The sequence below is a fragment of the Cajanus cajan genome, chromosome 2, assembly GCF_000230855.2.
Source record: "Cajanus cajan strain Asha chromosome 2, NIPB_CcT2T_4, whole genome shotgun sequence".
Classification (NCBI taxonomy): Eukaryota; Viridiplantae; Streptophyta; class Magnoliopsida; order Fabales; family Fabaceae; genus Cajanus; species Cajanus cajan.
This window is the reverse complement of record NC_138518.1, coordinates 21,614,996-21,627,825: the sequence shown is the minus strand read 5'-3', so window position 1 is coordinate 21,627,825 and position 12,830 is coordinate 21,614,996. Positions and strand designations below refer to the sequence as shown.

The window sequence follows — 12,830 nt, the reverse complement described above, 5'->3', positions numbered from 1 at the left end:
AGTTATTAAGTGTAAGCCAACAACCGCGCCAAGCGAACGCACATCAACTCCGTTGTTGGTAATCAAGACGAATAAAGGGGAAGGTCCGACACCGTTAAGGATCACTGCTCCAAGACCTTTTCCCTACGAATCAAATAAGGCTGTGCCATGGATATACGACATCTATTCTTCTGCCGACAGCGATATCTCTAACATCGCTGGACTTGGGGGTATGACTAGGAGTGGCAGGATCTACACTCCCGAAGATCTTCATGATAAAGCTCCCAAGAATAAAGGAAAGAAAAAAGAAAAAGAAAAAACCGAGGAAAATAAAGAATCCGAGGAGGAGACTGATGAGCTGTTAAAATATATCCGACAGAGCGAGTACTCCATCGTGGATCAACTTCATAGGACGCCAGCAAAGATTACTCTGTTGTCGTTGATCCTAAGCTCCGAACCGCATCGACAAGCTCTGTTGAAAGTCTTGAACGAGGCATATGTGTCGCACACTATCTCCCAAGACAAATTTGAGGGGATTGTTAGTCACATCACGGCTAATGATCACCTCACTTTCACCGATGAAGAAATCCCCGTTGAGGGACCGAATCACAACAAGCCCTTGCACATCTCTGTAAAGTGCAAGGAATACCACATCGCTAAAGTCTTGGTGGATAATGGATCTTCCTTGAATGTGATGCCAAAAAGAACGCTCGATCAAGTGGCAATCAAAGGAATCCAAATGCGCCCGAGCAACATGATCGTCCGAGCATTCGACGGTTCTAAAAGAGAAGTGGTGGGAGAAATTAATCTTCCAATCCAAATTGGACCCACCATCTTTAATGTCGAATTTCAAGTGATGGACATTACTCCTGCATACAGCTGTCTCCTCGGCCGACCTTGGATTCATGATGCGAAAGCTGTTCCCTCTACGCTCCACCAGAAAGTCAAATTCATAGTGGGTGACAAGCTGGTGACCGTACAAGCTGAAGATGACATACTCATCAGCAAGCCATCTACCATACCTTACGTGGATGCAGCAGAGGAAGCTCTAGAGACCGCCTTCCAAGCATTGGAGATCGCCAATGTCGAAACGTTTCCCCGAGAAATGAAGAAGGTAGCCTACATGCTCACCAAGAACGGATACTTGCCTGGACAAGGACTTGGCAAGGATTCCCAAGGAATTCCCGAGCTACCCATTATTAAGGATAATCCGGGGAAACAAGGGTTAGGATACAACCCTAATAAAGATCAAAGGACGAAGAGGAACCAAGATCCTTCTCGACGTTCTTTAAGCCAGATCTTTAGGAAGGCCGGTTCACAAGCGTCAAGGCCGGTCGTCGTCATCAAGTGCTCTTCTCCTTCCGATAGGGATGTATAGACCTGATGACTGTTAGAGATTACTCCTCGGGGACAGCCCGACCCCCGAGCCTCGATAGGGCACATGTTTCCGCTAGAATTATAATAAAATCATTCTTTATTATTTCTTATTGCTTCTTTTCTTGCTTGCAATAAATTTCTAGACCACATTATTTTTAACCCTGTTTGAATGAGCATGAATGAGGTTAAAATCGTCTTAATAAACAATAAACCCGCATCATTTTTATGTGGAAGTGTGTATGACAACTTGGAGCACCTTTCCTTGGCCTCGACAAGTGCCATCATGGATAAAAAAGAAATCCTTTAAAAAACAAAAATCATAAAAACAAAAAAAAAAAGCTCGGCAAGAAACCCAAAAAGGGGGCTGCGCAAAAATAAGAGCAAAAGACCCGCTAGGAATCCCACAAAAGGGTGACCTAGGCAAAAGTTAGGGTTACAAAAATAAACAAAAACAAAGGTTCGCTAAAACGCCACAAAAGGGTGTTTTAGGCAAAAATAAGGACAATCAAAAAAGCAAAAGAAATCCATGATGGTACCATGAGCCGAATTCAAAAAGAAAGGTTCAAGGGAAGCTATCTAAGTTGTCGAATCACAACGTCAATAACAAGACTTTCTTAACTTCATAAGTGTTTAATCAAACAAGCCTAAACACATGAGCCTACCTTGGCCAGCCATTCTTACAAAAACCATTTTCAAAACAATAAATAATCCCCTCTAAAACACAAACTTTTGAACAAAAATATCTTTCCCTTCTTTTCTCTTGTCCCAAACGATTTTAGAATAATCTAGTGGAAACATGGAGATATAGTGGTCAATAGGAGGGTTGATACATCTTCTAAAGGAAGAGAAGGATCATTGGGTCGATGACACCAATTTCAATATAACACGCATCATTCCTCGGTTACAAAAATCGGTAGCGCACAGCCCGTCTAGAGGAATGGCAAAAATCCAAGCAAAGAAACGCATCGGTTAATTCTTTTGAAAAAATAAATCAAATAGAATTAGGTGCATCATACCGCATACATGCATACAGATGATAGGTGTACTGGAAGATCACTTATTCTCTGTTTATTGAAAAAACAAATAAAAAACAAAAAAACAAAAAAAGCAAAAAACATATAAACTTCAGAAAAAACAAAGCGCCCGTACCATGTTCAGTACACCCGTGCTAAAATTAGGGTTATGAACAAATTTTCAACTCAAATACGGGCGTACTGAAATGAATACGGCAGCATTGGCCATAACGTCCACACCAATACGGGCGTATTGAATTTAATACGGCCCGTATTGGCCCATTCTTTTGTACATCAACAACATCTTCATTCCTCTGCATACTTTATCTGTGAGTGTGTTTGAGATCCCTCCGTACAGAAAAAGCCGAAAATCGACAAAAAAGGCAAAAATTCAGAAAATCCAACAATCGGACAGAATAACTGAGCCTGGAGAGGCTTGCCGAAATAATACTCCCCAGAGACATCTCAGCTTGCACTCTTGGGCCGAATTCCCAGTGAAAGCTATCAGAGCAAGATCAGCAAGATTCCCCAATGGAAGCATGATCGTCCAAACAAAATATCCAAGTCAAAGGACTTAGACTTCCTCAGTGGAAGATAGCTTTCCAACTCGAGCGACGAGTGAAGCTAAGCCTGAAGAGGCTTTCTAAATAATACTCTGGGATACATAAGATCCTCAATCCCCATTCGCCTACTCAGAGGCACTCCTTCAAAAAGAGAAAATCCAACAATCATACAGAATAACTGAGCCTGGAGAGGCTTGCCGAAATAATACTCCCCAGAGACATCTCAGCTTGCACTCTTGGGCCGAATTCCCAGTGAAAGCTATCAGAGCAAGATCAGCAAGATTCCCCAATGGAAACATGATCGTCCAAAAAAAATATCCAAGTCAAAGGACTTAGACTTCCTCAGTGGAAGATAGCTTTCCAACTCAAGCGACGAGTGAAGCTAAGCCTGAAGAGGCTTTCTAAATAATACTCTGGGATACACAAGATCCTCAATCCCCATTCGCCTACTCAGAGGCACTCCTCCAAAAAAGGAAAATCCAAAAAGATCAATACCCATTCCCCAAGAGGAATTCGGTATTCAACCAAACACCGAACATCAAGATAATCTGCCTAACAGAAGAGGCCAATCAAGATCAATACGACAGAATCCCCCAGCGGATAACAGCCTACGCAGAGGCAACAAAACCAGAAAATCAAAAGAGTCACCCGAATAAGGATAACCGGGATACTCCACCAACGTCGAAAGGACGTCAGCCAATCATAAGGCATCGCTCACCTCAGGAAGAGCATCTTTGTGTCTGCATCCCCACGGAATCAGAATTTCCCAGTGGGCACCAACTACGCAATAGAAAGTTGGGACACAAGAACCTATGAGTAACTGCACATCCCCTAGACGGATCCCTGCGTTATCCAGCCCTCAGCGGCACCAAAATCAAAAACAACCGTCGAAGCAGCATCGTGGACTGTGGAGACAAAATCATCACAACAGAATCCCCCAGCGGATAACAGCCTACGCAGAGGCAACAAAATCAGAAAATCAAAAGAGTCACCCGAATAAGGATAACCGGGATACTCCACCACCGTCGAAAGGACGTCAGCCAACCATAAGGCACCGCTCACATCAGAAAGAGCATCTTTGTGTCTACACCCCCAAGGAATCAGAATTTCCCCAGTGGGCACCAACTTCGCAATGGAAAGTTGGGACACAAGAACCTATGAGTAACTGCACATCCCCTAGACGGATCCCTGCGTTATCCAGCCCTCAGCGGCACCAAAATCAAAAACAACCGTCGAAGCAGCATCGTGGACTGTGGAGACAAAATCATCACAAATCCCTGGAGAGGGCAAACTCACGCTACCAAAGTGACCAGAAGCACGGAGGTATGCAACCCTGGGGAGGGCAAACCGCAGACCCTGGAGAGGGCAAACTCACGCTACCGAGGTTGTCAGAAACACCGAGGTATGCACGAGCCTGGAGAGGCGACGACTAATACTCAGCTACCCCGTCGTCAGAAACACGGAGGTATGCAGCTACCGAGGTTGTCAGAAACACCGAGGTATGCACGAGCCTGGAGAGGCGGTACTTAGCTACCCCGTCGTCAGAAACACGGAGGTATGTAGCTACCGAGGTTGTCAGAAACACCGAGGTATGCACAAGCCTGGAGAGGCGGTACTCAGCTACCCCGTCGTCAGAAACACGGAGGTATGCAGCTACCGAGGTTGTCAGAAACACCGAGGTATGCACGAGCCTGGAGAGGCGACGACTAATACTCAGCTACCCCGTCGTCAGAAACACGGAGGTATGCAGCTACCGAGGTTGTCAGAAACACCGAGGTATGCACGAGCCTGGAGAGGCGGTACTCAGCTACCCCGTCGTCAGAAACACGGAGGTATGCAGCTACCGAGGTTGTCAGAAACACCGAGGTATGCACGAGCCTAGAGAGGCGGTACTCAGCTACCCCGTCGTCAGAAACACGGAGGTATGCACGAGCCTGGAGAGGCGACGACTAATACTCAACCTGGAGAGGCCACTCAACAATTTTCCCACCGGAAGACACTACAAGTCGGAAGGATGGCTTACTCCCCGGACAATTGGGTCAACTCCTTTACTTGTCAACCGGTACACCAAAAAGCCGTTCGACTAAGTAAAGGGGGGGCAGCTGTAGACCCCTAAAATTGTCCGGGTTAGAAATAAAGCTCAAAGACTCTCGAAGACCGAAGGAAAGTCAGCTGGAAGGACTCCTGGAAGACCCTAGGATGATTCTTTGTAGGTCTAGAAGTCTTAGAGTAGCTTAGAATAAGGGTGTGCGAGGATTGGAGCTCAATACACCCTCCCAGAGGTTCAGTACGGCCGTACTGAGCCATTTGAACTGCAATACGGCCGTAGTGAACTCAATACGGCCGTACTGAAGTTTTTGAACTTCAGTACGGCCGTACCAAATTCAATACGGCCGTACTGTAGTTCAAAAAAACTTCAGTACGGGCCGTAGTGAAATCAATACGGCCGTACTGAAGTTTTTGAACTTCAGTACGGCCGTATCAAATTCAATACGGCCGTACTGTAGTTCAAAAACCCAGTACGGGCCGTATTGACCTCCCAGGCCGTATTGCGCCTCAATCCTATAAATAGGACGTCATTGGCACGTCCTCCCACACTTTTTCCAGACTTTTGGACCCTCTTGCTGAGTATTCTGGGGTTTTTGAGCAGTGTTCTGCCCTAGAAGTCTCTCCGAGAGCCGATCCGACAAAGTTCTTGAGTTCTGAGCATTTAGCTTGAGGATTCGAACTAGTCGAAGGGAAATCTTTTTGATTTCCATAGTAAAAATTAATCTTTAGGGAAGGAGCGAGCAAGCGTGTAGTGGGAAGGAGCGCCAAAAATCCTCCTAACGTCTGTTTGAATATATAAAAGCACGCTTCAAAGGTTTCTTTTTCAAATCCTTCCTTTTATTGCTTTCTGATTGTTGCATTGCATTTTTCATCATGTAGATATCTCGTTTATAGTCGTTTCTAATAAATAGGGGTAATTTAGTAATTTTACACTGTTATTTATGAAATAATCCGTCATAGGGAACCCGAAAGGGGCGTTGTGGGGTGCTAACACCTTCCCCGCACGTAACCGACTCCCTTACCCAACTCTGGTTGTAATGGCCAAGGTTGATTTGCGAAAATCAATTGCCTTATCCCTTTTTCCAATGTTTTGAGTAAAACATTGGTGGCGACTCCAAGAACCCTTCTTTTTGCGAAAACCACTAATCCATGGAGGGTCCCGCTTGGGATTAACATGGATTGGTGAATCATTTAATAAAATTGTTAGTTCGATGAGGTCTCAGTTTGAGAATAAGTCGTTCTAACAATCCATCATTTTTCAAAACTTAAAAAGAGTCCGACCATCGTCGCGAATGCCAATGTCCGTTTCGGCGGGTGGCGACAATGCCTCCTATTGAAGGAAAACCTCTCATTCTATACCTCATGATTTTGGAAGATTCCATGGGATGTATGCTGGGACAGTTAAACGAGACTAGTAATCAAGAAAGAGCTATCTATTACTTGAGCAAGAAGTTTACTGATTATGATGCTCGATATTCACCCTTGGAGAAAACATGTTGTGCCTTGGTATGGGCCACCCAGCGGCTAAGACAGTACATGTTGAGACATATCACCCAGTTAATATCCAAAATAGATCTTATCAAGTACCTACTTGAAAAGTTTGTTCTGGTTGGGAGGATTGCCAGATGACAGATTTTGCTATCGGAATATGATATTGTATATGTCTCGCAAAAGGCAATCAAAGGCAGTGTTCTGGACGACCACATAGCAAGCGGACCAACCAAGGATGAACACATGGTCAAGGAAGAATTCCCCGATGAAGAAATATTGACCTTGAAGGATGAGCCAAAAAAGCAAAGTCAAAATGAATCTTGGTCGATGTTCTTTGACGGGCCCTCCAATATAATGGGGCATGGAATAAGAGCCATATTGATGTCGTCCCAAGGAAAACATATCCCAGTGACGGCAAGGTTGTACTTTGAATGCACCAACAACATGTCTGAATACGAAGCTTGTATATTGGGTCTACAGGCTACGCTTGATAACAAAGTCACCAAACTAGAAGTCTATGACGACTCGGCTTTGGGGATATACCAAATACGAGATGAATGGGAAACGAAGGACCATAAATTAATCCATTATCGAGCATATGTTCAGGATCTGGTGTCCCAATTTGAATCCATTAACTTCGAGCATACCCCGAGAAAGGGGAATCAGTTAGCAGATGCTCTGCCCACATTCTCATCTATGTTTTCTATAAAAAAAGGGATGTGAAATATTGGTCATCAGAATTAGAAGACATGAGACACAAGCTCACTGTTGTACACTAGAGGAAAAGGAGGATGGCCACCCCTGGTATTTCGACATCTATCAATACATCAAAGAAAGGAAATACCCAGTCGGGGCATTTGACAATGACAAGAAAACAATCAGACAAAGGGCTATCAAATTCGTACTACATGAGAATATTCTGTACAATAAGAGTTTTGATTCCATCCTATTAAGATGTATTGGTCAGAAAGAGTCTCGATCGTTAATGAAGAAAGTTCGCGAAGGAACATTCGGTACCCATATAACTGGACAGGTCATGGCTAGAAAGATCATGAGGGGCAAGATACTTTTGGTACACTATGGAGAAGGATTACATCTCGTATGCCAGGAAGTGCCACAAATGCCAGATATACACTAATAATATCCAAGTCCCACCAAGTGAGCTCAATATAATGGCCTCGCCCTAGCCTTTCTCGATGTGGGGCATGGACGTCATTAGACCCATTGAACCCAAAGCCTCAAATGGACATAGATTCATTCTTGTGGCCGTTGATTACTTCACCAAATGGGTTGAAGCCATGTCATATGCAAATGTAACCTGTAAAGTAGTAGTCAATTTCGTCAGGAAAAACATAATATGTCATTATGGAATACTTGACAAAATTATAACGGGCAATGGGTCCAACCTCAACAACAGGATGATGACTGAATTATGTGACTCTTTCAAGATTCAACATCATAACTCCTCCCCTTATAGGCCAAAAATGAATACGATAGTTGAGGCAGCCAACAAGAATATCAAGAAGATCATTCAAAAAATGGTTGTCACATACAAAGATTGGCATGAGATGCTACCTTACGCATTGCATGGGTATAGAACATCCTTTTGCACATCGACGGGGGCCACACCTTTCTCCTTAGTATACGGGATGGAGGCAGTCCTACTAGTTGAAGTGGAAATTCCTTCTTTGAGATTACTCATGGAGGCAAAGCTCTCAGAAACTGAATGGGTTCGAACCAGATTCGACCAATTAAATCTTTACTTAAGCGCAAAAAAAGGCGTTAAAGCAAGGCGAATGGACGACCTAAAAACCCTATCAACCCTTTGTAGAAGTCAAGTAATTACTTGACTCAGTGCTGATCAGACGACTAGAAGGATGCTAAGCTTCGTTTCTTAAAGTCATGATCACTCAAGCCCAGACACTGGCCAACCTCAGCTAGCTTTTCTCTTCCAAAACTCATTTTGTAACCCTCATTGAAATTTTCTGATTTGCAATAAAATACCATTCTTCTCAGTTCTTTCAACCTTTATCTTTAAATGACGTGTTTTGGTATTAAAAGGAAAAATCGAAACAACCCAGTAAAAAGCAATTAAATAAACGAGGCAATCCTATACGGGCCCCTAAAGTAAGCAAAAGTCATGTGCGAATCTTCAGTAAAAAAAAGGACTAAAGGGGTAAAGGGAAGCCACCTGATACCAATAGATTTCTAAAAAAGCTTAAACGTGTATGTATGGCATCCAGAAAAGCGTGCACTTAAAATAAATAACTTTTCACATCCAAAGGGAATTATCCAAAAGGGCAGTAGGCTACAAGCATTTTCAATCCATGCATGCATTACGAATAAAATCCCTAAAGAAAGCAATCAAGAAGGGAGCCACGTGTGAAGGGGAAAAATTCTCCCTTCACAACAGAGATCATATAAGGTCAAGCAAGTCCCTTACAATGACCAGCCATAGACAGAAAAAGGCAAGCTTCGTACATGTTGAAAAAGCCGAAGCATTTATAAAAATAGAAAAAAAAGGCAAGCTTCAAATATGAAAAAGCCGAAGCTAAACAAAGAAATAAAATTAAAAAAAAAACCTACCACAAGCATGCACCTGGAGAGGCATCACAATACTCATTGTGGCAGGGGGAACATCAAAATCCCTGCAAACCATCCATTTCTCTACCACCAACACAAGGGCACATCAAACATCTCCTGCCCATCCACCTAGGGGCAGTCTTTCATCCCACAACACCAACGAGGAGACACCGTCAGAATCCTCAAGAACAACTAAGTGTTGAGCTTAGGAGAGCTTGAATCTTCAAGGAGTTTTGATGATCACAACAAGTATACAACAACAACTTGGAGCACAAAAACAAAGGCAAAGAAGAGTCAAGAAAATGCTATGAAATGGAGCTATGTAATAGAGCTTAGGAAATAAATTGTTTTGAATGTGTTTTTATATTTTGTGTGCTTAGTATACTTTGTTCATAATCAAATCTTATCTAAACCAAGTAGAGAGTATATGATGATGAGTTAAAAACATTGGAAAGTTATTTTGAGTCTTAAAATGAAGTTTTAAGAACTAACTCAAAATAATCGATTATTGTTAAATATAATCGATTATTTCAGCAAATAGGCTAAGTGGAATGTCTTGCTGTAATAATCGATTATTTGCCAAAATAATCGATTATCCCAGGAACAACTCTTTGGAATAATCGATTATCCAGCTAAATAATCAATTATATTGTTCTTGGTTGGTTTCCAGAAAACCTGAAGAACAAAATAATCGATTATTCTTCAAAATAATCGATTATCTGTGTCTGAAACTTTTATAAATAGTTTGAACTTTGAGAAACTTCAGACAAGAGTTAGAACTGATAATCAATTTGTGAAAAACGTTTTTGTGAGTCTTTGTGACATCTTGGAGAGTTTTCTTTGTGAAATCCAAGAGTGAAAACGTTTGTGAAAAGCTTTGGTAGAAGATCATCATGATCATAATCTTGAAAGGGGAAGATAAAGATTTGTTCAAGAATTCCAGGTGAATTCGTTCCTTTTATTCTTTGTGAATCTTTGTGGAAAATCTTGAGAAGGGTTTCTCAAGTGGTAAGGTTTCTTGTAGTGGGTTCTACAAGGGGTGCTTTCTTGGGGTCAAGAAAGTGGTTATCTTTTAGTGTTGAAGTATATGCATGTGTGTGTGCTTGTAAACCTTCTTGCTTAAAGATAGTGGAACAAATCTTAATCAGGTGTTGATTAAGGACTGGATGTAGGTCATATGTGGAGTGGCTGAACCAGTATAAAAGAGTTGTGCAATCTTCTTCTACCTTATCTTTTACATTGTGTAATTTCTTGGTGGAACTTTAAAGAAGATAAAACTTGATTAACAAGTGTATGTGAATCTTGATGGTTTAAATCTGTAATTGAACATTATTTTTGAACCTCATTATGTTGTAATCAAGTGAGCATATTGCATTCATATTTTCATAACAAGTCTTTAGAAGAACTTCATTTGGAAATTCTGTCATAGAAAAGTTTTGATTGAAATTAAGATCCAAAATACTCTGATAAATTTTTAAAGGGTCATTGAATCCAATTCACCCCCCCTCTTGGATTGTGCCATTCTTTTCTAACACTAAGAGGGTTACCAGACCTTAGAACTAGCATGGGTCGGTTGAAGCCTTAAAATATCAGTCCAGCTTGAAGAGGCTGAGCTACAAAAATACTATAACAACAAAGAGGGTTACCAGACCTTAGAACTAGCATGGGTCGGCTGAAACCTTAAAATATCAGTCCAGCCTGGAGAGGCTGAGCTACGAAAATACTACAATAATAAAGAGGGTTACCAGACCTTAGAACTAGCATGGGTCGGCTGAAGCCTTAAAATATCAGTCTAGCCTAGAGAGGCTGAGCTACGAAAATACTACAACAATAAAGAGGGTTACCAGACCTTAGAACTAGATGGGTCGGCTGAAGCCTTAAAATATCAGTCCAGCCTGGAGAGGCTGAGCTATGAAAATACTACAACGACAAAGAGGGTTACCAGACCTTAGAACTAGCATGGGCCGGCTGAAGCCTTAAAATATCAGTCCAACCTGGAGAGACTAAGCTACAAAAATACTAAAACAACAAAGAGGGTTACCAGACCTTAGAACTAGCATGGGCCGGCTGAAGCCTTAAAATATCAGTCCAGCCTAGAGAGGCTGAGCTGTGAAAATACTACAACAACAAAAAGGGTTACCAGACCTTAGAACTAGCAAGGATCGGCTGAAGCCTTAAAATATCAATCCATCCTGGAGAGGCTGAGCTAAGAAAATATTACAACAACAAAGAGGGTTGCTAGACCTTAGAACTAGCATTGGGCCGGCTGAAGCCTTAAAATATCAGTCCAGCCTGGAGAGGTTGAGCTACAAAAATACTCCCTCCTCAACAAGCTACAAATAAAGGAACACATTATCACAAGAGAAACAATGGAGCTTCTACTCGAAGATTGAATATCAGATTTACAGTTTGTCAACCTTGTTACCCAATAGAGTACGCAACCAACACTCAACTGCTCTAAAGGGTGAGGATACGAGCAAATACACCTATCCAAGGGAAACAACGCAGAAGTGCCAGCACCAAAGAGACGAAGAGAAGACCCTAACGAAATGTATACTTCTTTACTCGCCTTTGGAAAAGCAACACATAGCTATTCCAAAGGACAAGTAAAGAAAGGCAGCTGTAGACACCCAATTTCGTCCAAACCAACAAAAGTAACAAAATGGACGTCTATTATCAAGGAAAGGAGCTCCCGAAGCATGGAAACAACAAGACATGATATCAGAAAGCCTAAAGCTTAAATAAGCTGGTCTTAGTAGCCCGGAATGGGTCGTTCCCGTAACTGGAACGAGTCGTTCCTAAACTAGAATGGGTCGTTCCAAGCTCCTAAAAAAAGGCTAAAACCTAAATTGGAACGGGTCGTTCCTAAACTAGAATGGGTCGTTCTAAGTTATTAAAAAACTCTAAAAACCCTTATTTGGAACGGTCGTTCCAGCCTAGTCAGTCATGTGTTAAAATCTTCTCTGGAACGGGCCATTGTAGTTTAAGAACGGGTCGTTCCAGTTACGAAATTAACATAGAACGGTCAGATCCATAATGGGCCGTTCCGATTTTGGAACAAGCCATTTTGGCAACTTTTTGATGTCTATAAATAGCAGACTCGGCACAGTTTTCAAGGCCACAAAATTTCGTCCAAGACTCCTTAGAGTTCAAAATTTCTCTCTCTCTCCCTCCTATTGTATTTCTTGAGTTTTGTGAGGCGTATTATAGTGAGAAAGGTAGCCAAAAAGCACCTAAAAAGTCTCCATATTTGAAGATTCAATAGAGCTCATTCAAGAGGCATTTCAGTCAATCTTCTTCCCTCTCTTTTATTTCTTATCTTTGATAGACATTGTTATAATAAAAGCAATCATGTAGATATTTTAGAGTCAATTGTGTAATTTAAATTTCAAGCATGTAAATAATCATTAATAAGAGGGATTAAATATATAACTTATTAATTCTTCTTATGCTAGCCTCATCATAGGGTACCGATTAAGGGAGTTGTAGGGGTGCTTAATACCTTCCCTACACGTAACCGACCTCCGAACCCAATTCTGATTATCAAGGCCATTATTGGACTATTGAAAAATCTTTTCTTTTTCCAATGTTTTGACTAAAACATTGGTGGCGACTCCATGAACTCATTTTTCAAAATCATTAATTAAGGATTAGTCTGGTGTTCGTGCATTCCTTAATTGATGAGATTTTCAAAAGGATGTTGAAACCATAGGTCGCAAGATCGGAAATTTTCGGGTTGCGACAGTGTGTATTTATTTATTTGCATTGTTTGTTT

The 12,830-nt window shown here is 41.8% G+C and overlaps 1 protein-coding gene across 1 annotated transcript; it reads left to right on the top strand.

Annotated features, from left to right (window-relative positions):
• The first annotated feature begins 6,304 nt into the window (after window positions 1–6,304).
• On the top strand, window positions 6,305–7,610 carry LOC145954822 (uncharacterized). Its single transcript, XM_083069508.1, has 3 exons — window positions 6,305–6,487; window positions 6,656–7,084; window positions 7,188–7,610. The coding sequence occupies exons 1-3, from the start codon at window positions 6,305–6,307 to the stop codon at window positions 7,608–7,610; spliced, it is 1,035 nt and encodes a 344-aa protein (XP_082925634.1).
• The last annotated feature ends 5,220 nt before the right edge of the window (window positions 7,611–12,830 follow it).